This window comes from Phoca vitulina, unplaced genomic scaffold, assembly GCF_004348235.1.
Source record: "Phoca vitulina isolate PV1807 unplaced genomic scaffold, GSC_HSeal_1.0 scaffold18, whole genome shotgun sequence".
In the NCBI taxonomy this organism is placed as follows: domain Eukaryota; kingdom Metazoa; phylum Chordata; class Mammalia; order Carnivora; family Phocidae; genus Phoca; species Phoca vitulina.
The window spans coordinates 442,008-468,312 of record NW_022589721.1 but is presented as its reverse complement, the minus strand read 5'-3'; the positions used below and the strand labels follow the sequence as shown (position 1 = coordinate 468,312).

The following is a 26,305-nucleotide window of genomic DNA, read 5'->3' as shown; positions in this document are numbered from 1 at the left end:
TGGGCTGTTCATTGTCATTGCTGTGATGCGGGACCTCTGGAAATGGAGTCTGTTCTGTCTGAAATCAAGCCAGTCTGTGATGTTCAAGGGACTGGAATAAAGTGGCTTATGACTTGAAGGAGGATACAGAGTCATACTCTTGCTTAGGGTGGGGAAGGGGTGCTGAGGGTGCTGTTCCATCCCTTCTGTATGTCCCAGGGGACCCTTTCCACAAAAATGATTTAATAATATACAATTGACCCTTGAACAATGAGAGGGTTTGGGGGGCAGACACCCTGTGCAGTCAAAAATCCACAGAATTTAACTCCCAATAGCCTACTGTTGACCAGAAGCCTTACTGATAACATAAACAGTCGATTAATGTCTATTTTGTATGTTATATATTATACACTGTATTCTTACAATAAAGTAAGCCAGAGACAAGAAAATGTTATTAAGAAAGTCACAAGGAAGAGAAAATACAGATACAGTACTGTCCTGTATTTATTGAAAAAAATCTGCATGTAAGTGCACCCGTGTAGTTCAAACCCATGCTGTTCAAGGATCAAGTGCATATATTTACAGATCCCATCATATGGAGTGGCCCCCATATCATGACTTCATGTCGCTCGAGCTTGGCATTCAAGCACATTGATTGTTTCATGTGATTGTTTGGGACATGAGGGTCCTTGGCCTAAACTGCTGCCCCAGCTGAATCTGCCTGAGGGTCCAGGTGCCTATACCGCGCCCCCCCCCCAACCAGGTGTGGCTTCTGCCCTAAAGACACAGGAGCTGGGGCGGGGGGGGGGGGGGGGGGGGGGGTGGCAGGTGCTGAGCCCAAAGCCCTGTCCGAAAGCATCCTTGGTCTGCGCATGGGCTTTCTTGCTTCTCTCCACTCATGTACTTCTCGGCCTTCACTTTCTTCTGCCCTCGCCTCCTTCCTCACAACTGGAGCTGCAAACTCTAATCCAAACTTTAGGTGCAATGGAAGGCGACTTCCTCTTCAGTGACAAATGAACATCCTCTTCCCCTGTCTCACCCTCTCCGTCTGGAGAAGAGTCAATAGAAAACATGACATGATGCAGACTCCACACCCTCAAAGCAAACTCAGACGAGGCTTATTTTTTTGTTGTTGTTTTTTTGTTGTTGTTATTGGCCCTACCTCCAGCACAGAATTCCATTAATCTAGGAAAAAGGGACTGAGGGTCAGCTCTAGTTGGTGACTTGTGGGCCAACCAGACCTCCCGTAGGAAGTGAGTTGGCCTGCGGGGGTTCTGTCTTTACGTCACAGTTTGTCCCTATGGACCAGCAATGGCTACTCACAAGCACTGAACATGAACACCACCCTGTCGTTCATGGCACCGCTGGTGAGGTGGCCGGCAGCTGCCCACCTGATCAGGAGCCTGCACTCCCGCACCTGTTGGAGGCCAACCTGGCAATTTCTAGCAAATTTCCAACACTGAGGCTCCTATTTTTGGGGCATTGTCTTAATACCCAACCCACCTGGATCCCCTCACAGCCTAGTGCAGGCATGGAGGGGGCACACTGGTGGAATCAGAGGAATCTGATTGTCCCCCTAAGTCGAGGTAGAGAGATCATGAGAACTGTCTTTGGAAGAAATGGAGATACTTCACACATGCCTCTCTTGGCTTGGGTATGCCCAGCACTCTGTTGAAATTTTGTTTTTGGGGGCACCTGGGTGGCTCAGTCGTTAAGCATCTGCCTTCGGCTCAGGTCATGATCCCGGGGTCCTGGGATTGAGCCCCGCATCGGGCTCCCTGCTCCGTGGGAAGCCTGCTTCTCCCTCTCCCGCTCCCCCTGCTTGTGTTCCTGCTCTCGCTATCTCTCTCTGTCAAATAAATAAAATCTTTAAAAAAAAAAAAGAAAAATTTTGTTTTTTGAGGTGGCTGAAGAAACAAGAACAGTGAGACTTGTATTTTCCGAGGCAGTAGAATATCAGCTAAATCCACCTAAATAGAAAGGTTGTTGCATAGTGAAAAGATGTTCAGGCCAAGGGTATAACCGATGGTATATTCATTTCAAACAGGGTTCTCTACGCGTGAACGCTGACCATGACTTAGATAGGTCCTGGATATTTGCTGCACTGGATGCGAATGTGCCATGCATGGTCCCAGACATCCCTGGGCTTACAAACAATGGTCATTCGGAGAACATTCCACAGCATGGAGCTAAGCCCCTAGGGCACCTCAGAGGGGGTAAGGGCTTAGAGAGGCTTATTTCATGACTTCTTTTCTCAGCACTATTCCAGGAAATAGATGGCATTTTAAGAGTTCTCCAGAAGGGATGGTCAAAATACTTCAAAATTCTGGGCAGCTCAGCCTGCCGACCCTTACTAGATACTCACAGCTGCTACCAGTACATCATACACATGTAGACAGACAGATGGACAGACTCAGAAAATGTATCTTTCCAATACCAGTATTTAACCACTTTACTGTGCTTGCAGAGTGTTCAATGGTGACCCAGCACAATACCAAGTGCTATAGTCTTGGAGGTGTGTGTATGTTGGGGGGTGGGTAGGAGTTATTAGCAAAGAAGTAGGAGACCAAGCTCACAGCTCAGCTGGTAAGTTTTGTCTAGCATCTTGAATACAATCACCAAGTAATCTACATCTCTGTCTACAGCAGAGCAGAAATCAAGTTCTTTCCTGAGTGGTACATGAGAGGTATTTGCTACACAGGAAACAAGCTGGTAACGTTTGCCTTTAGTGCCCTTTCAATATCCCCTTCTCTTTTGCTGCTTCTGGCTGATCAGAGCCCCCCCTCCCCCACCGTGTTTCCTAGAATTCCAGTCTTCAAAATTAACCCATGCACCCCTTTAGCAGAGCTCAGAAAAGTATAGGGATGAAGGACCCTGAGGACAAAAGGTGTAACAGCGTAAGGTGGTAGACCAGAAAACCCATTCAGGGAATGTTCACTTTTAAGAGTAGAGCCCCAGTGAATTTCTATTGGAGACCTTTTAGAAGGGGTTGGCTGTGGTCACTAAAAGGGGCTCTTCAGATCTTCCCTTTTGAGACCCTGCTGCTGGAAGCACAGCTAGCTGATTGAAAAGCCCCAGCTGCAATCTTTGGGGCCACCTCAGCATTTACTCCGAGACCACGCTCTCGGGCTGCTCCCAGTCAGTGACTGCACGTGGTGGGGGTATTAGAATTGAGCCATTCTTGCCCCACATGGGATTCTTCTGCAGGTGACCTTCGCTCCAGGACTCTCTGCGGGGCCTGGCTGAGGCAGTGTGAGGCTCCTCCTGCCCAAGCTTCCTTCCTTCCTTCCTTCCTTTCGGAGGGGTTAGTCCACATGCTCTCCCTGTCTCCCCCTGCTCATTTCCCCTTTATCATTCACATGAATTCCCCCAATAAATCTCTTGAATGTCTAATCCTATCTTGGCTTCTGCTTCTTAGAGAACCTGAACTGACACAGTGACCATCCCCTCCCCCATTCCCATTGACCCTCAGATATATGGGCTCAGACACTTGAGTAGGTGGCCTTCCCAAAGTGAGATTCACATTGGTGATTTCTCATGTCGTACTAGAAGGGTTAAGGGTAGGAGGGGTTGTGTGCCTTAGAACTGGGGTGATGACAGAGCCCTGGCTCTCCCAGGGTGAGCCCTTATTATTGTGCTAATGATGCCAGGCCACCTTCACTTTGCACTTACATCACTGCCTCTTTGTCCCCAGCCTGGGGCACAATGCCTGGACCACAGTAAGTGAACTGAATTAGCACAGAGAATGGAAGGCAAGAGCCAGGGCTGGACCCTGTGGCTCTGACAACTGGTCATCCTCATCTACCTGACCTGAGTCCCGCACTGGGTGGTGGGGGGTAGGGTGGCACACATGGCCAGCAGAGTTCACTGAACAGAAGTGCCTTGGCTGCCACGGGCCAAGGGAGGGACTACCTCAGGGCAGATGTGGAGACCAGCTGCATCCTCTGCAGGACCTACTCAGGCCTGTAGGTCCACTCGACTGCCCATGAAGGCTGTGGAACATGGATCATGGCAAAAAGGCCTTGTGGCCCATTGCTAATCCCATGATCCCTCCGGAATCCTCCTCTATCAGCTCCTCCCCCAGCCTCCTCTTCCCTGCCCTGGTCCAGGCGTAGAAGCTGCTGGGGGTGCCACTGGGGGTACCATCGGGGTTGAAGTTGTCAGAGAAGACTTTCTCGAGGCAAATTTTTAGCCAAGATTCGAAAGCTGTGGACATGGACAGACAGTGTGAAATGCTGCTTGTTGGAGCGGAGAGGCTCTCTGGTGGATGGTGGCTGAAGAGCAGGGTGGCTCAGTGGGGAGGCAGTGGGGCAAGAGCCTGTCATGATATGATTGGAGTTTTAGCCATGTGGTTTCAGTGTCTGTAGAGGCTGGTACAGATGAACTAAAGAGCCAGAATGTTCTTGTGATAACTCAAGTGGGGGTGAGTGAATTGGGAGTGAGGAAGGTAAAAGCATGTGGACAGAACCTACTCCCTGCCCTGAGTTGGCCAAGAATAACCACCCTGGTGGCCCATCACCATCACACCAAAGGCCTCTTGATTTCTGTAGGTCTCTTCTCGTGTAACCTTGGGTGGAACGCAACCAGTCCACAGGAAGAGGACACGCCTGCTGTGTTGAAGCCTAGGACCCGAAGGTGCCCAGGGGGAGCCTAGAATCTTCCCAAGGCCACACTGAAGCTTCCTTCCGGCAAGGCGAAAAGCTCCAATACCCACCTCACAGAAAGCACCAGACACTGTCATTTACTCTGACGTTATATTTATTTTTTTCTTCTTAAAAATGTACAAAAAATAAAATAACTGTATTTATAGTTTATAGATTCCCCCTCTCCCATTTACAAAACTATTAAGTTACATTTGCCTTTTTTTAAAAAAAAACACGAGAGCAAATTGTCCATCTATCAATCTCCCTTGCTTGTTTTTAAGAAAGGGCCGTTCACAGAATTTGGCACAAACCCTCTGTTTCTGTTGCACTTTCCTAATTTTAAATAAGAAGGAAAATAAATGTTTGATTCATTTCACGCTTCCTAAGTTTCTGGGCTTAGTCTTTTAGGATCCAAGTCCAAGATGACATCTGACTGCATTTTTCTGTTGGTCCCAATTTCCAAACACCTGTTAAGTCTAAGCAACTTGGGTGTATATATATGAAAAATACTTGTTTTACATCTCCCTCATCTTACATGGATTTTTTTTAAAAGCATATTTATTTGAGTGTGATTAATTTGAGGGACAAAAGAGGAGGCAGTTTTTCCTATCTTTCTAGAGTGTTTCTGCTCAGAACATTGTGCTCATTGAAGCTCTGCTGATGTTCACAGTGGAGGACACATCCACGCTAAGCCACGGGCACTCTGAGAATGCTGAGGGGACAGGTGGGGGGGGCAGATCAGATGGCAGGTGATGCTCTGCACCACCCTTCAGTGGCACTGGCCTCAGTCTTGGTTCTGGTGGGTAAGGGTCACCCCAGTGGTTGCTCAAGGGCCGGAAACAAATGCAAAGCATCTCTGAGTCACTCTCGGACTAGGGCAGGACAGGCAAACATTTTCCCACAGAGCCTAGAGAAAGAAGGGTAGCGTAACCTGTGTCAGACTGCCCAAAATTTTACCTTTTCCCAGCTCTGGAGTCTATGCCCCAGCCCAATAGTATTTGCCATTTCGTCTGCCAATCATGTTTGAGCCCACCCCTGAGGCAAGGAGCACGGGAAGTGCATGGTACATCACCTATTTCCAACACCGAATGTGTCCATCATAGAACACAGCCGTGTCAGTACCCAGGAGGGTCCCCAAGCTGCTGGTCCAGGGCATGGCAGTCAGAGTGGGGGAGGAGGGAACAGGCTGGAGCAGAACTGAATCCAGGATGCAAACCTTTGGCACCACGGGAAGGGGTAAGGTGTCCAGAAGACACACAGAAAGGTGCCCCCTCACCACCACCCCGACATCTCCCTAGGTGCGGCCCCTGCTCTCCGTCCCATTCAAATCCTCTGCAGCCTCAAGGAGAGACAGCTGGGCTGAAAACAGCCCTTCCGTCCTGCTCTGGGCCTCAGGGCCAGACGGGGGGTAGGCAGGGAGGCCTTGGAGAGAGAGCCCCCCAGGTAAGACATCAAAGTGCTTCGCAAACAAATCGAGGCCCATACATAGAACCTGTCCCAGTGCAGGACCTTGGGTGGAGGACACGTCTGGCTACCAAAAGCCTGGTGCTTCAGCCCACGAGGGTGAATGCAAAGCCCAAGACCACCTACCTGTCCCTTCAAAGAGGACAGCAGCCCAGGACGCCTCATCATTCCGTGATGGTTTAGGGAAGCGTTTTTTCTCCTCTTGGTCTCCCAAGGCATGTGCGGGAGGACGGGACCTTCTCCCTCCCAGTCCTCCTCGGGAGGCTGCCTGCAGAAGAGCCAGAGCGCTCTGGGGGCGCTCCCCCAGCCCTCGGCCCCCCACCCAGCAGCCCGGAGCAGAGGCGGCCGCGGGAAGCAGCGCCGGCCTGTGGATCCGGAGCTAAGCTGCCGGCCCGGCTCGCAGGGCTGCGGTCGGCTTCGAGGGGAGCCACTTGAGATGAAGGATGCACTTGTAAACCGTGAGGCACTCCGCAGGGGCCAGGCCCTCACGATCACCAAGGAGTTCTGCAGCGGGCCCCAGCACAGCGCCCCGCAGGCTCTCCGCCAAGCTCCCCGCGGCACTCCGACCTCCGCCACGGCCCAGGCGGCTCGCACGGCCAGGCCGGGCATCAGCGCCAGACAAGCGCCGCGGCCCACAGGGCGGGCGCGCCCCCCCGAGCGTCCTTCCCGGCGCCCCGGAGGCCACTTCCCTACCCGGGGCGCCTCCTGCACAGCACAGAGGCGGAGTCCCGGCTCCGTGTCTCCCCAAGGCCAGCGGCAGTAAACATGCCCACGTACCACAGGTAAAATATATTATTGCCATATTATAAACACTATGTACAGGACAGCCAGGCATACCTGCTGGGTTACTAATTACAGCGGAGCGGAACGTCTTCCTGCACAAGGCCCGGGGGCCGCTCGCTGAAACCCCGGGAGGTGCTTAGCAAGACGGCCTTCCCCGGGGCGACCTGCAGCTCTCTGACCAGGAAGCGGCGTCCACCTCCGGCCCCCGCGGACTAGCGCAGCGGCAGAGCCCGTTCGGTCCAGCCACTCCGGAGAGGCGGAGGTGAAGCAGAAGGACCCCGACGTGCTCGGGCTCTTCGGGGCGAGCGGATTGGCTGTGTCTCCCTTGGAAGGGGAGGGCTCTGGACGGTCTCATCTGGGGCCAGCAGTGTCCTGCAGCGTCCTAGCGGGCCTGGACCCCGGGCTCCAGAACCAGGTGGACAATAAATAAGTGTCTGACCGGCCCAGCACACCTTCCTGAGGGGCTCAGGCTTCGGCTCCAGTAGGAGTCAGTGGATGGGCCGAACACACTGGTAAGGAACGGGCTCCGTGTCGCACCCGGCTCCCAGCACGGTCTGTAACAGTGGTTGTGAGGTGGGGGAGGTGGGTGCCTGGGTTCAGGCCGGGGTCTCCGTCTCTACTGGGAAGGAAGGCACCCAGGGCCCCTGCCGAGGGGAGGCCGAGAGCAGGGCTCAGATTTCCATGAGTGTGATCTTGAAGCCTTCCACCATGCTCTCCATGTTGAGAATGAAGGTGTCCTCATTCGAGTAGTGCTCAATGATGTTGTCGTCCATGTTCACCAAGATGCTGCCAGGGAGTGGGGTGGGGGGAAGAAACAAAGATGCCATCAACAAGGAGCGGGGCGCAAGGGCAGACTCCAGGCTGGGTGGGGGTTCCCTTAGCCATTCTTTGGCAAGGGAGGCTGGGAAGGATGGAGGAGAGAGGAGGTAAGGCAGGAAAAGAAGACCCTCATCGTATTTTCTTTCCCCAGAAACTAGTTTGAGGAAAACAAAGTCTCGATTTGTCAGAACTAACCTCGTGAGTCCTTATTAAACGGGTCTTCAGAGATCATTCCCCCTTGCTTTATAGATTGGTAAACTGGGGCCCAGAGAGGTGAGCCTGAAATCCCAGAGGTAGCTCTTGATAGAGCCAGGGCCTAAGCAGGTCCCTGTTTTCATTAAACCATAGTGCCTCCTGAAAATGCACTTTAAAAAAGTACTCCATAGATGGAGAAAAAGGAAAATCAAGAAGTGTGGCTACCCTTTGCCAAGCATGTAATTTGTTTTGGTGCTTCCGAGACCTTGTCTTTAATCTTCCCAGCAGCCTTGAAGGTAGGTGTGACCATCGCCACTTTGCAAATGAGAAAACTGAGTGCAGGGAAGTAAAATCAGGTCCCCAGGTTCATCCAGCTGATGCATGGCTGAGCTGGATTGGAAACTGCTTTGCCTCACTCTGAAGCTCGCACTTCACCATATGTGACCTACTCCTTGGTCAACTATCCAAGTGGATTTAGTTTTAAGAGAATCAACAACTTCCAGGCTCTGTTCCTGATTTGGAAATCAGACAGATCTCAGCTTGCCATCGAAGAACTGACCATTTGACAGCTATGTGTCGTCTGGCAAGTTTTTTAGCCTTTTAGAGCCTCAGTTTATTCTTCTGCAAAAATAAGAAAAACAACCCTGCCATAGAGTTGTTGTAAGGAGTAATATATTTAGTATAGGGCCCAACACGGTGCTCGATGGAAGTGAAACGTTATCACCATCAGCATGCATGTCTGCACCGAGGATTTCAGCTCAGCAGTCAGACCTTGAGACACCACCCAAATCTCACCATCAAAGGAATACACTCAGCCTATTGCATGGGCCGTGGAGAAAACTGTAATATGCATTTAAGTGAGCCTGCCAACAAGGGCCCCAGAGGGAAAGGTTTCCCATTTGACTCCCAATCTACCACTCAGAAAGCCTGGGCATCTCAGATAAATCAATTTCCTTTATGACAAGAGGCTCAGAGAAGAGTTTAAAAACCCATTTTCTGCATTTTCTAGGAAAGTAGCTCCAGAAGCTGAGTCAGTGGAAACTCTCCTGGAACGAAATCCGGCTCCTACAGCCTCTACTCTTAGAACCGGCAGTGTGAGGGGGAACAGCACAGGGCCCACGAAGCACCTGCAGGGGGCCCAGAACCTACTGCACACCCAATAAATGAGGTATTGTTCTTAACACTGAGAACAAGCAGGTCCAATGATCATTTAGATCATTTGGTTAATAATTCCCCCAGAAAAATTCTCTTCACCCTGAACGCTTCCTGTTCTTACTGTGTCATCCTGAAACCAATCCCAAGAGCAGCATGTAATCCTTTATAAACCCAGCTCTCTGCAGAGGGGTGACTTTGCCCCTCTCTCCCCAGTGTCCTCACCACTTCTGGACCCTTCTATTCCACCGGCTCATCCTGTCCTTGGAATGGGACGTCTCAGCCAGCATCATGACAATGCACTGTCTCCTTCCCTCCCTCTCTTACTAAGATCTTCAAAATGCCTTCAATTTGCAAGCGGCTCAGCAATCCTTTGTAAGGATGACACACAATTTCTATAAAAGGTGGACAACAGAACTAACAAAAGGTAGGCACCATCTTTTTTGTTAAAGGCACCATGTAGACTGATCTGATTTCGAAGTCAGTTAAAGTTTCTTTCTTACCCTTTTTTGCTTTTCTTGTAAAGCTTTGTGATCTTCTCCACAGGCAGCCCATACTTCTCAGATATCTGTAACACCAGTAACAGAAAGGCAGGTGAGCATGGAAGGGGAAGCCAAGCAGGAGGGAAAGCTCCAGTTTCACTCTCTTGGAAATTCTCCTGGGTGTCAGTATCCTTCACTCAGGAGTCAGGCTCCCAACATGCCCCAGGTGCGAGACTCTCCCTCGGACAAACCTTAAATCATTCAACAAAAGATTCAGCCATGTGGCAATTTAATCTATGATGAAGGTGTCATCTCAGATCAGCAGTAAAAGATGGACTCTAACTGAGATGTTGGATTAAATAAGTAGCCATATTGAAAAAACATTCAATAAGTTAAGCTGAAGCCCTTCTCCACTTCCCTTTTTTTTTCTTTTTTAGTGAGCTCTACGCCCAATGTAGGGCTCAAACTCACGACCCCAAGATCAAGAGTCGCACGCTCTACCGACAGCTAACCAGGCACCCCAACCACTTCTTACATCAAAATAAATTTCAGATCAAAGATTTACATGTGAAGGCTGAAACCATAAAAGTTTAAGTTCTTTGTATTGGTATCATCTTCAAGGAAGGAAGATCATTCCCACAAAGATATGAAACCTGAAGAAAAAAGGCCAAAAGGTTGATAAAACAACAGAGAATTACAAATACCAATAGAGTAAAATCCACCATTGAAAGCTGAAGACAGGGGCATCACTGTTCATAATAGAGAAAACTGTGTATAACAACCATTCGTTAAGCATGTTTTGTCATTTTCACAGTTGAAAGCCATACAGTCATTTAAAAAATGTGGCAAGTCTATATGGGAAAAAAAAAAGTCCTTAACACACTGAGGGGAAAAAAAGCTAACAAACCGCCCAATGGTACATACAGTGTGACCCCATTTGTACTTTTTAAGAAATAAGTATGTAAGGAAATAGAGACTATGTGGGGGACCTGGCAAGCTATTAACAATGGCTACCCTGGAAGAATGGAAAGAAACTAGGAGATCCTTTCACTTTCTACTTTGTACCATTCTGTGCTGTTTTCTCCCCCTCTTACAATGATTGTGATTCACTTTTATAAATATAAAGTCATCATAGTTTGGAGATGAATTCTAGAAAGGCTACCCTAAATGCCTTTCATGCTTTCTCCATCCCGAATCCAATCCGCCCGCCTCTTCTGAGCCCCGAGGCTGGTGGGGCTCACAATCGGCTGGGGCAGGTGGGGTCTGAGACAGGGACAACTGGGCAGTGGAGCAGGGGCTCCAAAAAGAGGCTGAAGAGCCCTAGAGCACATGCAGGGCAGCTCTGGATCCCCGGAAGGGCTTATCCCACGAGAACCGTAGATTCCCGTCCCTTATTCCTCCTCCTGCACAGGAAGGACTCCCTACCCTGAGAATAAGCCCAGAGGAGTAGAACAGGTGGGCCAGGGTGAGAGGGCAACAGGAGCCTGGGGAAGCAGTGGCCCGCCTGCCCCACGGCACTGCTCCATCACCGACGGGACCACACACAGACACCCCCCCCCCCCCCCCCCGGCCGCCGCCCCGCCACAGCTGAGGGCAATGAGCGCAGTATGTGAAATAACGTGGCCTGGGAGCAGCAAAGGAAATTGACAGCACTTGCGTTGAAGGCATTCATTTGAACAGAACATAAAAGACCACTTATGAAGATGGCACACACGTGCAAAATTCGATCTAAAGATATGCTTATTGAACTAAAAACATTTTAAAGTTCAGTAAATGAATTGAAGGATTGGTGGTCAATACAGCAAACCAATAGTTTTCGGAAAGATCCATTAGAAAACCAATTTCAAAGTGCAGAGCAGAGACAGACAGCACAGAGGAACTCATGAATGGAACGAAAGATTGGGAAAACAGAAAAGAGAGATTTGAAGAACAAACACAGGCCCTATGAGGTGTGACTCTCCAGACTCCCAGATAGAGAAAAAGGAACACATGCAGAAGAGGAAATAATTAAACAAATAATGGAAGAAAGACCCATGTTTTTGGACAAGAGGGGTGTCCTGAATTCCAGGAGAGATCAATGTGGAAATACTCATGCATCTGGCCATTCTGAAAAGAGCCAGATCTCCAAAGGGTAATAAAAAGATTCTGGAACCTCCCAGAACAAGTTACACACCCCAGAAGAATAAAAATGGCTTCCAGTCTTCTCATCTGCAACCCCAGAAACCAAAGGATAGTGGGGTAACCCCTTCAGGCAACTGAAAAAAAGGACTTAACCCCAAGAATCCTGTACACCAGGATTGCTATGCCCCAGGCTGAAAAAAATGGTATCAAGGAAATGCAAGGGTTCAGAGAGAATTTCACCCAAATATCCCACAGAAGAACATTACATAGAAAATGCATCAGAAGGGAGACTTCAGCCGGCAAAGGGGGAAGACAACAGGCAACCAGCGTTGTGCCATAAATTTTTAAATGAATAGAAACTCTACATTTACCCTCTCCCTACATATATCTCTTTCTATTATATTGATTTATATATATATATATAACTAAAGACATACAGTTTATATCTAGCTGTGTGTGTGTTTACATAGACGGAGTGGGGATGCGAAGTAAGTGCTAAAGATTTTCCAAGTAAAAAGGAGATGATGAAGGGGGAAATCGCATTGTTTGCTAGCGTGAGAGCACTATCCACTATCTCAGCAACACCGAGAAGTCGGGCGTTTGTGGGGACAGCGGGGTGAGCACCCCCACACACTCAGGCTAGCGGGAGAAGGGAGAAACGAAAGCTCCAAAGCCTCATCTCGGGGAGGGTGGGGGAGCTAGAGTGTTGGTGAGAAAAATAACTGGAATTTTATTTTCAAATCACAGAGAAATGAGGAGGGACTGAAATAATTTAGGAAAAGTGGAGAATAACATAGCTGCCAAACTTAAGAGAAAATAAGCAGAAAATGCAGAGTAAAATCACTAATAAAGAAAAAGTAATACGGAAGGAAGAAAATCAAGTCTATCAGTCATTATACCAAATGAGATGAACTGCATTTTTCCACTGAACTGCATTTTTCCATTGGAAGTTAGAGTGTCAGAGTGGGTAAAAAAAGAAAAGTTAAAAGAAGGATGAGAAAGAAAGAACAAGCTGGATGTTTAGCAGAGAAACACTTAACAGGATGCAATGAATAAAGAGGCGCGGGCTGGAGGCCCGTCCCAAACACACACAAGCAGAAGGAGAGTGGGAGTGAGGAGAGTCATGGGAGACGAGGCAAGAGTTAAGGTTGATGAGGTCAGAATGGATATTATGTAATGATAAAAAGCACAAGGTGAAAAAGAATAGCAATCCTAACAGAGTATGCATCCAACAGCACAGCACAAATTACAGATGAAGGGCCAACTTGAAACAACAATTAGGGTGGGAGACTTCAGCATACCTCTTTCAGAATTGGACAAATCCAAGACAAATAAGAACAGTTGAATATAATCGATATACTAGATTTAATATTTTATACATCACACACATACACGCATACACACTAACATCTCCTAAGGAGAATCTATCATGTGTTGGACCGCAAAGATAAGCCAAAATACATCAGCGTTCAATAAAATTACAAATACAGAATTTAAGATTTCCAGAAATGCTTATATTTTGGAAGTAGAGCAGTCCCTCCTTATCCGTGGGGGCTACATTCCAAGACCCCCCATGGATGCCCGAAACCTCAGATAATACCAAACCCTCTATATACCATGTTTTCCCCTACACATACATACCTATGATAAAGATTAATTTATAAATTAGGCACAGTAAGAGATTAATAACTAATAATAAAATAGAACAATTATTACTGTAATTAAAAATTGTACTGTAATAAAAGTTACGTGAATGTGGTCTCTCTCAAAATAGCTTACTATACTGTACTCACTCTTCTTTTCGTAATGATGTGCGATGATAAAATGCCTATGTGACAAAATGAAATGACGTGAGTGACGCAGGCACTGTGACATGGCATTAGGCTATCTGCTTCTGGACCGTATTCGACTGGAGGTAAGTAAAACCATTGCAAGGGAGACCAGGAATAAGGGGGACTACTGCATTCCTACAGAACCTGGCTGCACAACAGCTCCCCATCCCTTCCTCAGAAACCCAAATTTCTTCAGCAACTGTTTGGGAAGACACTATGTTATATCTATCTAAATAAACTCTAAGACGAGTAAGTTTCTTTGAGCATCTTGATGCTATTTCCAAATCAGGTGAGATGCTCTGAATAATGTAGGATTGACACCCTTGTCAGCCCTCCCCAAGTTCACTACCGTTTCCCTTCGGGAGAATTTCTACTTCCTTTCTCCCTTCTGCCCAAGCCTGGTATCTACAACTTACACTATTTGTCTGGTCTCCCAGTGTGTCCACACCTGTACATGCAAATCAAAAGAGAAATGCTGACGTGAGCGGGTTCTGCACCCGGAGCCTTGCCGAAGGGACGCAGGAAGGAGGACGGAGGTGTCCACGGCCATTCGTCAGGAGTGAGCTCACCTCCTTCCCCCCTCCCTGGGGTTCTAAAACCCCATTAACAGAGCTGGTGCACAGAACGAATGCTGGAAGGGCAACTCTCCTGGGCTTCATTTCTGGAGCTGCCACTTCCTCAGCAATTCCTGGCTGGTCTAAGCCAGAGCTTCTTAACCCGGGGCCTGCAGATGCCTGAAGAGTAGGCACATGAACTTGGGTGGGGAAAGCGGACCTCTTTATTTTCACTAACCCTCAGCTTTAATTTAGCCTTCCCTTCAGTTACGAACATACAGTAATGTTAGCAGTGCCTGTGTTTTGTTACCAATGGAAATCACAGGTATTTTCATGTCATGGTAGAATTACCGCAGATATCTCGAAATATCAATCACATGCATCCCTCACCCTTCGGAAGTACAGTAGTTATTAGTCCCGCCTACAGATCATGATAGCTAATGCATGAAAAAGGAGCACGTGTATTCCCAGATCACAAACATTTTTTATTATGACGGAAATGTTATCAACATAATTGGTTTCCTTTGTAATCCTGTGTTTATTTTGTACACTGAAAAACATTATTCAGAAAAGTGCCCATAGACTTCATCACACTACCAAAGACATGCATTGCACAAAAAAGGAAGAATCCCTGATAAACGTTCTGTACCTAAGGACTCGCTGTCTGCCTGGAGTCCTGGGCTACGTGTTATTTGTACCTAATTATTCTGACTTGCTTGGCCTAAAAGAGTTGGGTTTTTTTTAACTTTGGTGGGTGTCATTCAGAACTTCTTTTTAAAATAAAATAGGGACATTTTTCTACCCAACATCACCAGACTCCTATCTGTAGGTTCCCCTCTTCTGAAAGAAAAGTGATTCTGATTCTTTGTCTTTTCAGTGTCCCAAAGCATGAAAACTACCTCGGCTCACACATCAATTGATAACTGCCCAGCCAGAGCCGGGCAACCTGCATAAACCCCGCACACTTCCAGTCGGACCAGGGTCTCCTGGGAGTAGTGGCGGCGGCGGCGGCGGCGGCTAGCGTTTCCTGAGTGCTTACTGAGTGCCCATCGTAGAGGCACCGAACACTCTGCATCTAAGAACTTGCTCCATCCTCCCATCATTACAGGGGAATAGGTCCTTTTATGAGCCCTGTTTCTCAGGTGAGGCAACTGGAGTTTACAGTCATTAAATAATGTACCTGCTAGTAAGTGGGAGCGACAGATTGGAAAGGGAACAATCTGGCAGTCTGGTTTCAGACTCTGAACGCTCAGAGAAAATGGGCATATGTGAGGCTGAAGGGCAAAGCTGTGCCCTCCATGCAACTGTCAAAGGCAAAGCCAGAGGCAGCTTGGTACCAGGCCACAGTGACACGGCGTCCTCCGCCTCCATGCCAGGCGAGGAAGTGTGCTTTGCCAAATTCAGAACCCTGGGAAGAAGTGAGACTCTGCAGGGTTTCATGTGGAAGAAGCTGGCCATCTGTCAGTGGGTTACAGAAGGATTCCTTCCGCCTGGGACCTGGACGGTATCACCCATAAACCCTCCTTTCTATGCACAGAAAATACGTGCCCGCGTCATAGTTTTCTCAAATGGGGGAGTTAGGAGTGCTTGCTTTTTAATTTCTGCTTTTCAATTTATCTGAAATGATAATCCACTTTCATAATTTTTAAAACCCATTATTGATATTTTTAAAGACCCAAAAGACTTCCTTTACATCCAGGAGGATACTAGGTTCTTAGACTTATCTCATCAATGTGTTATTGGTTGTCTGATGATCTGTAACTTTTTAGACTTTAATTTTGTGAAGCATTCTCTTTGCCCAGACACCTCAGGTATGTGACAGGCAGAACTTAGAGACTCCCATTGGTTTTCACCAGTGTAGGACTCAGTCTGCCTTGTCTAGAGACACTCAGCAGAACAGCCTACTCTGGAAGCCAGTGACTTTTATTTGGAGTTATAAACAGTTCAGTGTAGGCTCTAAGACACACATTTAAGAAGGAGGGGACTCTTGCTTGCAAACACATCATCAGTGGCTGCATTTGACCTGTCAAGAGAATCAGGGAGTAATGGCCTTTACTCCATGCATGAGCAACTCCGTTGAACTGAAGAGGGTGCTACCGAGCCCGTGAGCAAAATTTTCCCTTGTGTGCATCAGCTAGCTGCACCAACAGAGACCATCTCTACCCTTTGGCTTGGAGGAGTCTCAATCTGCCTCCCTACCCCATAGTGCTTATAGTCACCTCCTGTGTATGTACATATGTATGTACCTACCTACCATCTATGTATAGAGAATTTCTGTGTGCTACTTTTAAATGCCATGTATATGAACTCAGTTAATCATCACAACAACCTTAGATGTCATTTTATCATTATCCTAGTAATAATATCCCATGTTATTATTATCCTCATTTCAGAAATGATGAAACTGGGGTACAAAGAGGTCAAGTACCTTGCCCAAAGTCACATCACACAAAGTGTCACAGCCAGGATTTGAACCCTGACTGTGTGGGATCAACCCCTACACATACTACTTCTTGCCTGATGGTTTTTTTGTTGCCTCTCTTCTTTCCTTCAGTTGTGGTGAGCAGTGATCTGGAAAGTCTATTCTTCTTGAAATAACTTTTCATATGTGGACATCTCTCTCGTTGGACTTAAACTGCTCGAGGGCTTAAGTTGGCTCCACTGCTCTGTGGAGCTATCAGACCTTGGGAGACCCCCTTCCTGGGCCTCAGTCTACCTCTGTAGGATGGTGATGATGATACTTGCATTGCCAAGTTCACAGGGGTACTGTGAACATCCAATGAAGCAAGGCATGTGAAATCGTGCTACCTGCAGCACTCAGCATGGGGGCGTGTGTACAGCAGGTGCTCGGGGCAGTCAAGTATTTATGCTCAAGGATCTGGGGATACACAGAAGACACCAACTCCCTGTGCTCATGAGCTCTACACTCTACTGGCGAGGAGAAAAAAAATAAATGTCTAGCAAAGGTTAAATATGCCGAGTGGTGATCAGTGCTATGAAATAAAACAAAGCATGGTGAGGGAACGATGATAGAGATGCCATTTCTGTAGGTGGTACGGCAAGGCCCATCTCGGCAAGGGCCATGTGAGCAGAGGCCTGAGGGAAATAAGAGAGTGAGCCTTCTCCACATGGAGGAAAAACACTCCTGGCAGAAGAAGCAACAGGGGCAAAGGCCTTGAGGTATGAGTAAACCTTGGGGGTTCAGGGATTAGAAGGAGGCTACAGCAGCTGAAGATTCATGTGTGGGATTACTAGGTAAAATCACTTAGAAAAGTCAAAAAAACTTTGAAAACTCATGTCACCTCCACTACCATCATCATCACCATGTCACCTCCACTACCACCATCATCATCACCAAATCCTTGTCTGTAATCAAGTTTAAAACCTAATTATAGGGGTGGTGCAGTCTGCTAAGTGTCCAACTCTTGCTTTTGGCTCAGGTTGTGATCTCAGGGTTGTGAGATCGAGCCCTGCATTAGGTTCTGGGCTCAGCCCAGAGTCTACTTGACATTCTCTCTCCTCCCTCTGCCCCTCTCGCTTGTGCTCTCTCAACATAAATAAATTTTTTAAAAAATAAATAAAACCCAACTATACGAATAAAGAAGCCAAAGTGAATTATCAAGGTTACATAAGTGGCTTGGTTGACATGATATCAAACATGCAGATGAAAAGAGAAACAGTCTACTTTATCCAAATGATACCAAGTATGGGAACATTCATTAACATCCGCTGACAGAGAACCGTTTTTCTTTTTCTATCAAGTGTCTACCTCTGTATGGATAATGATTTTGTGGCATGTGAAATGAAGGTGTGGGAGGTTCAGGACCAGTAAAAGAAGAAGAATTATCCAGTCCTGTAGCAAAGTGACCCAATAATTCCATTTCTCTTTGTTGTGGTCAAGAGTTCCTTCTAAGATAGTGAGAGGTCAAGGAGAGTACAAATAAAACAATTCCTCAAAGTTGGCATGGTCCACATTTTGTGAGCAAGGAAACAGGATTGAGAGGGTCAGGTGCGAGACTCCACAGTTGTGACTGGAGCTCAATCACGCTCGCCAACCCATTCTTTCCTGTGCATGCTGCCGTGTCTGAGCTTCTGAGGGGACGTGTGACCCTTTCAAGGCAAACCCAGTCGTATCATCTCAAGGGAGACTACAATGTCTGCTGAGCACAAAAACAACCCACTTTCCAGATAACAGAACGACTCCATCCTGTTGAGTGACCTGACTTAACAGACTCTAGGAAATCTGTGTAGGCTGGAGGAGCACCGTCACCATCCCCAAACTGCTCAGTGAGTGAGTCTGCCGGACTCAGACCTCCCATCTGAAGGAAGGGTGGCAACGCGGTTCTAGTCTGTCTGTGATCAATCAACACTGCACCACTGGTTGCCGATAATCATTTTTTTAAAAAAGAAAAAAATGCAGAACTTTTTGGGGGGGCTCTTTATCTCCCAGGACAGGGATTCTTCTACATCTAAATAATGCTTGGCTGAGGATAGGGGATTTGAGGTTAACAGCAGAAATGAGAGAAGGTTCTCCAATAGAAAGCAACCCGAGTCTTCCTGCTGCAGGAGCAGCTGTGTTCTCCTCATTGTCATTGCCATCACCTGCTCAGATAGAGCGCCTGCGTGCTTGCGCTAACTCATTTATGTTTTCCATGACTCCATTTTACAGCTGAGGAAGGTGACGCACAGCCAACCTTTCAAAGACTAGTTCAGGAGGGGAATAAGACAATGTGAATACTGATATGAAGCAGGTGTTCCTATTTCAAAAACTGCAAGACACACACTTACTTTGCACAAGACACACTTTTACATTTGGAGTTGGGAGGTCTGCTCTCCCTGGAAGACTGTGAGCACCTTCCTCAATAAAGAAAGGATGTGGTCTTCCCACACCTTTGATGGAGGATGAAGGAGGTATCCTAGACCCAGGCCAATTCCCCAAATCCACAGAGGTGGGTCTACACGCATGAAATAGCCTGCAGGGCCACTCCCCTGCTCAAATCCACTTTTGCAAGAACTCTGGCCCCAAAAGAGGATAATGAGGGGGATGATTCATTTGGAGTGAATATGCACATAGGACCCTAAGGCAGAATCTGACCCTGATATCAGTTCCCAGCAATGTACACACCAGGCAGTGGCTCCCACACTTTAGTGTGCTTTCAGGTCAGCCAGGGAGTGTGCTACCAGTGCTGATTCCTGGGCCCACCGCAGACAGCCTGATTCTGAAGGTCAGGTGTAGGGTTCCAGGATGGCATCACAGAAAAGTACCCTAGGAGAATCCAGTGGAATCCCCCACTTAGAGAAGCAACATCCTAGGCCCGCAGTATCTGCTGGGTCCACAATGAGTGGGGGACTGTGCTTTTATAGAAAGCCACTTTCGGGACGCCTGGGTGGCTCAATCAGTTAGGCATCTGCCTTCGGCTCAGGTCATGATCCCAGTGTCCTGGGATCGAGTCCCGCATCAGGCTCCCTGCTCAGCAAGAAGCTTGCTTCTCCCTCTGCCTGCCATTCTCCCTGCTTGTGCTCTCTCTCTGACAAATAAAATCTTAAAAGAAGGAAAAAAAGAAAGCCACTTTCAACCACTGACAGGGTTCAAAGTGATGGCTTGAAGTCAAGTATAATGTCTCTTGATTAAACAGATTTTCTTAAAAGTTAGGATTTTTTTGTATGCAGTTTTAAGTTGTTAAAAAAAAAAATATAACCCCCCCACCCCAACACACACACACAGAATGATGTTATTTTAAAATTAAGAGCTGAACAAAGCATAGAGACCAGAGTCACATTGCTTTCTCCTTTGGAAGTTTTGCTTAATGTGGGGTTTTGGACTGTGGGGCATAAAGATCATTCCTTGGGAGCAGCTTTCTGTCTCTAGGCTTGAGAAGGGGAACTCCCACACAACCTCCAGAATTTCTGACCCAGTTACCTGTGCCATTTCCATAGTTCCATGCCTCCACCAAAATGCCAGGTTAGTGGAAAATTACAGAATGGAATCACGAACCAAAAAAGCTTTCCATCTTTTAGACCATATCCATAAAGTAGCTGATTATTTGAGAAATCCAAAATCTGAGGAAAAGGAGGAAGTGTCCCGCGATCTTTGCTAACTCTGATTTGGTAATAAAAACTAACCTTTATCGGGTACTTAGGAACCAGACAGGGAGTTCTATGTGTGGTGTCTCATTTCATCCCCACAGCAATCCTGTGAGGTAGGTACTATTATGATTTCCATCTGAAGGATGAAGAAGAGGTTAAGTAGCTTGCCCAGCTAGTAAGAGCTTGACGATCTACATGTGGGTTTCTGAGCCCAAAGCCCATATGCTGGCTCACAAGGCTACGCTGAATCTCCATGTGCGTGTTGGTAAGTGTGGTAAAATGCCACACACTAGTGAGGCGCTGGTCCTCTGAGAACGCATGCCTTGGAGATAGCCATTTCTTACCCCACCCAGGCCCCAAAGAAACCTAGCGTACAACTACAGTGTCCTGCCTTCTTACTTCATGGTGTGCTCAAGTCTTCACTTAAATAGAACCCGTTGTCGTTGGCGGCCACCCCCAAATTGCAAGGGCTGCTGATGGATGTCATTCCTTTGGAGCTCACCAGCAGACCAAGTCACCTGAGAATCCGGAAGGAGCGTCTGCGGCCCTGCTTGCCCATATGACCCACTCAAGAAACAAGGAGATAGCTTGTGTTGGTGCACCAGTAAAACCTTTTCTTTCCAGGTTTAACAAAGGGGAGATAAAGTCAGAATTGCCCCAAGGCATCTGCCCAGAGCAAACCTGATTTCTCCCCGGCCTACAAGGTCAAAGGATACCGTGCACCACTCTCCCCCACACCCACAGCCAAGCAAAGCAAGGAAGGTGTTAAATTAGTTCCCCTAAGAGAGATCAAAAGCTCGACTCTGCTGTGGTGGAGGAGTATAGGCAGTGGTTACTCAGTGGCTGAAAACAAGGGTTCAAAGAAAAACTTGTACATGTTCACAGCAGCATTATTCACAACACTCAGAGGGTGGAAAAACCCTAAATGTCTATCACCTGACAAATCTGGAAAAACAGAATGTCGTATATCCATGCAATGAACTATTATTCAGCGATAAAACAGAATGAAGTACTGATTATACTACACCGTGTTTGAAACATTATGCTCAGTGAGAGAAACCAACCACAAAAGACCACATATTGTACGATTCCACTTCTAGTCCTATCCTATACATTGTAATATTTTGCCCCACAAAACCCACGATACTGTTCCAATGTCGCAGTTTTGCAGACCCACAAGTGACTGTGGACTGTCCCTTGGCAGTCCTGTTGTCTCCATTGCCATAACATACCCAGATCTTCTACATAGTTGTACCAAAAAAAAAAAAAAAAAAGTGGGAGGGAGAAATAGTCAAAATAGAGTCATATTAAAGTCCTATTCGGATGGATAACATATGGATAAAATATCAGATAACTTTTCCTGAGCCCAGGCTCCCCGATGCTAGACTAACTGGGGATGGGAAGTGAGGGTGGAAGTTCCGAGTCTTACTTAAATACTGTAGCCCAGCAATGGCCATGTGTACATGAATGCTTCTTAACCGAAATACGTCATATTTTTATTTTGGATTACACTATCACAGCTAGCAAGATACTTCCTAATTGTTTCTGTTCTGTGCATATTTGGAAGTTAAACGTATCTAATTTGGTTTCACACAAAGAGACAAATGGAAACTCAGATGAACCTTCTCTATGGCATCTTACTCTGATTAGCCGTAAACTGACAGGGAATTGGCAGTTTTTCAAAGTTTCCTTCTCCTTGAATGCTAATAAGCCAGGATGGTGTGGAGATCAGTGTTCCCATAAATCTGTTTTTCTTTTTCTTTATAAAGCTCATTCCAGAGCCATCTCGAAGGCTGCATGTTAAGGCACGGACTCCAGCTCAGGAGAACAGAGGCAGGTTTCCTGGAGGCTGAAAGGGTCAGCTGCTTACCGCTTCCATCAGGCCCTTCACAGTGGGGGATTTCAACATCAAAGCATCGAACACATCGTCCGTCTCCTTCCGCACGTACAGCAGCACTGAAAGCGAAGCAGAGGGGAGGCGTGACTGAGGAGCCCACAAGCCCACCACCGCTGCCAGGCTGCTTCCTGTCACACGCGCGTCAGAGGCTGACAGTATCTATGAGGTCGCGGACCCCCGATGACCCAGACGACCCCTACGAGGGTGACTGCCGCACCTCCACAGCTGACCTGCAGCCAGGGGCTAAGGGGCCCTTCGTGGGAGTAAACGGACAAGTGAGTCACACTTAATGCACTGTGATGCTTTCCCACACTGTTCACATTGGAATTTCTCAAGGTGGGTCCATCATCTCCTTAGAACATCCCTTTTTGCGACCTCCGTCTTCTATTTATTCATTTGATCATTCAACAAATATTGCCAAATACCCATCAGGCTGTGTGCCAGAAGCTGAGGTTGCAGCAGTGAATTAAGACATGGTCTGACCTTAAGGAATTCGTCGTCCCTTAGAGAGGCAGGCATTCCTCAAATAAGCAGACAGCCAGACGGGGTTGGACGAGTTCAGAAGGAAAAAGACACGAAAGAGTGCTTACAGGGGCCTGAGCTTTTCACAGAGCTGGGGAGGTGGGGAGAGAGGACAGGGAGCGCAACTCCAGGCGACAGACCGACCAGTGCACAGGCCTGGAGGGAGCCGGGGCATGTCAGAGGCGTGAGGGAGAAGCCATGGACCTGGAGTACAACAGGCCTGGCTTTGACCCCAGCTCAGCCTGCTGTGGGGCTCTGCTTCCTTACATCTCTCCAAGCGCTGGTCTTCCCTGGACAATGGGGATAATAATATCATCTACCTCACGGGGTTGCTGTGGGGCTTAAATGAATAGCATCCACGTGGGCGCTTAGCCCCGTGCCCAGCACCCAGCAAGTAGTGCTCCTCCATCAGCGATGCCATCAGGAAGCACCTGTCGTGGTTCTAGTGCCCTCGGTGAAGGTGAATGCGGCTTTGTGCTCATTTCTCTGTAACGTAACAGTCTCAAGTTGATCATGCACAGACTAGGGGAGATGGTAGCGACCCCAGACACCATCACAGAGGAGAAGACACTCTCAGGGGACACCCTTCCTTACAGCAACTGCCCGGAGGCTTAGCTCCCAGAAAGAACTGGAACTGCCATTCACACGCGACCCTCCAGCCCCCTGAGCTGCCTGTGCTTTCTCTCTCCTTCCTCCAATAATATGGCTTCTGGTTCTGACTTCAGAGGGAAAGAAAAGGGCCAAGGCTGCAGCCCCCTGCGCCTGGCTACTACAGGAAGAATGTGCCGCCAAGAAACCCTGCTGAGCCTCCGACCACAGTCAGGTACCAACGGAGGCACAGTTACCACCAAGCTGGAAGAATGACGCTGGAGCTGGAAACTGAAACCAGCTCTAACTCAAACTCCTGCCCCTTCCCCCACTCCTCCCCAGTCCCAGGGACTTTGTTAAAGCTGCCTGCTTTATAAAGGCAAAGTCTACACGGGCGCACAAGGACTCTGCCTACATTTTCTCTCTGCAGCAGCTGTTCGGTTTGTGTGTGACACAAAAGAGAAAAAACCCTGAAGTATTGCAAAGTTTCTTCTCTTTACCAAGTATAAAAATAAACTACCAATTAAAAATAAACAGATTGAACATGTCTCCAAAGATTTCAAAATGTAGTCCTTTGGAGGAATATTTATAGTCTCCATTTCAGCTGAAACAATCTAGTGGCCTAATGGCCCTATAAGAGGACTCAAGGTTAGCGGCACAGTGAGAAACAATTAGACCAGAGGACCTCAGCTACCAATGGATGAGGACAATTAAAATTTAAAAAAGGGTGGCTGGGGCGCCTGGGTGGCTCAGTCGTTGAGCGTCTGCCTTCAGCTCAGGTCATGATCCCGGGGTCCTGGGATCGAGCCCCGCATCGGGCTCCCTGCTCGGCGGGAAGCCTGCTTCTCCCTCTCCCACTCTCCCTGCTTGTGTTCCCTCTCGCTGTATCTCTCTCTGTCAAATAAATAAAAAATCTTTAAAAAAAATAAAAAAATAAAAAATAAATAAAAAAAGGGTGGTTGTTACAGCAAACATTCTGGAAGTTCTCCCCGCAAGCCGCAAAGAAAAATGTCATTTCCAGCAGGCTGACCCTAAGGAAACCCCAAACATGTTCTAGTAAAATGCGTCCTGCTGCCATTGGATTTACAAATTTCTTGTTTTAAAACCTTTGTCTTGGAAATAGTATGGCTGATTCCCTTGCTACAGGTGTCGCAGTAAGGCGTTAGAGGTGGTCCGGTGGCACGTGGATAGGCTGTGGCAGAGAGGCCAGGCAGGGCAGCACCCCAACCCCCGCCCCTGCTGGGCTGACAGCGCACCCCCACGGCTTGCCCCGGGCGGCAGCTTCGGCAACCGTGCGGCTGCGGCGGGGCCCACGCAATCACTCCGCTAACGGTGGCCGTGACGGCCGGCAGGCGTCCCAGACGCTAGGGGAGAGGCAGACAGCCGCAGGGGCAGGCTCCAAGTGACTCCCACGGAGCCCCCCAGAGAAGTGGCTACAAAGGCAGAACAACAAAGAGTGGCTTTGGGGAGAACTATGATCATTTTCTCTCCTGGAGAACTTCTAATAAATAAACAATGGGAACCATCACTGACCCTGATTCCTCTTGTTTGTCAAAGACCAGCTCCGACTGGGAGCTCCAGGCAAGGGGCTCAGTAACTCCACTGTCCTTTTCCAAAGGAAAGCCACTCCCAGGAGACCACTTGCTTGGTCGCTGGTAGCTTGCAGCGCCCTCGTGTGTCTCTGTGATTTAGATGTTTCAAAGGCCATAGACTTGCTTTTTGTCACAGCCCAATAAAATTCCCAGTGGCAATTTTTGTACTGACTTCACAATCTCAAAATAATCTGAAAAACACAACCTTTGGGCTAGCCAGCATGCACTAAATATGGATGCAAGCTACAATTACTTTTGCCTGTGTAATTCTTGATTTCCATATAATTCTGCCTTCGTTCTAAAGTATGTGCTAGAAAAGGCATGCAGGAACAAAGCCCAAAATGCACTTGAATATTTGATGGGAAGCCTGTGAAGTCAATCTTTTAAAGGTTTAAAGGTTGCTAATGTAATTAACACCACCTAGGTATTTATGCTCTTTCCATTTTGAAGCACTAATTACTTATTCACAATGAACACATGTACCTAGATCCAGACCTAATAATAAAAGTCACAGCTGTAACAGTGAACACAGAGTGCTTCCTATGTGCTAGGCACCTGGCTGAAGTGTCTCACATACACTGAGGTTCATCAATCCTCACAGCAACTCTACAGGTAGGTACTCTTCTCATCCCTGTTTTACAATGTGGACTCGAAGGAGCGGAGGGTCTCCCCAAGGTCCTACAACTCTGAAGGGCTGAGGAAGGCTACAGAGGGGATGTTCTTGACCACTACGCAAATCCCGCTACAAGTAGAAAAGAAATACTATTTCTCGGTAACAAAAAATTCAAGTCTGTGTGGACGGCAGAACATATTTAACAGGGTAGCCTGACTCACTGGAAGTCCAGCACAGTACGTCTAAGATCCCTGGAAGCTCTTGGTGTTGGCTACAGCAGGACAGGAGGGGCAATGGCCATTCCCCACACTCTCCTCTTCCTCCAAGGAAGGACAGTGAGTTATGTACAGTATCGAAAGGCAGAGCAAAACACTGACCCACTCTCACTTCATTTCTTAGTCTCTTGATGAAGCAGAATAAGACCCTTGACAGAGAAAGAGAAGAAGTTGTGATGTCAGAAAACAGGCTCATTTATCTGTCTGAGATGAGTCGTTTCCATCTCTGGAACGATTCTCAACCGCTGCTGCTTGGGAGATGTTACTGTCTCATGTGCAGCAGAAGTTTCTTTCTGACCTCAGACCTCATTGCTGACTGATCGGTACCCTCATTACCTTGCTCCCAAGGCAAAAGAAAGAACCAGTGCCTAGAAAGAATATATATTTGCTTAAGGTGCTTAAAAGGACAGGGCTGAAAGTGAAGGGGAAGACTGTGGACTTCCTTCGTCAATAACCAATCCCCAGGCCAGCCTTCAACCACAGGGTCTGGGCTGGGCTGCACAGTCTTGTGTGTGAAGTGCCCCCACCATTCATGATGGGAGGGTGGGTAACCCTGCAATGCCAGAGGGGAGATACCTCGCTTCATCCCTTCTTCTTTCATCTGCTTAGAAGGTGCTGGACCAAATTCCTCTTCCATGGGCCTGAACATCCGTTTAACAAGGACACTGCTGCTAGAAAAGATGAGCAGAAATTGTTAAGTAAAGCAT

General features: G+C 47.7%; 1 protein-coding gene across 1 annotated transcript in view; it reads right to left on the bottom strand.

Moving 5' to 3' along the window:
• Nucleotides 1–7,540: 7,540 nt before the first annotated feature.
• GRHL2 (grainyhead like transcription factor 2) overlaps nucleotides 7,541–26,305 on the bottom strand; it is a 154,342-nt gene continuing 135,577 nt past the window's right edge. The window contains exons 13-16 of the mRNA XM_032415818.1: nucleotides 26,175–26,269; nucleotides 21,982–22,067; nucleotides 9,539–9,603; nucleotides 7,541–7,655 (exon numbers count right to left, since the gene is read on the bottom strand). Coding sequence (XP_032271709.1) covers nucleotides 7,541–7,655; nucleotides 9,539–9,603; nucleotides 21,982–22,067; nucleotides 26,175–26,269 — 361 coding nt within the window. The remainder of the gene's footprint in view (nucleotides 7,656–9,538; nucleotides 9,604–21,981; nucleotides 22,068–26,174; nucleotides 26,270–26,305) is intronic.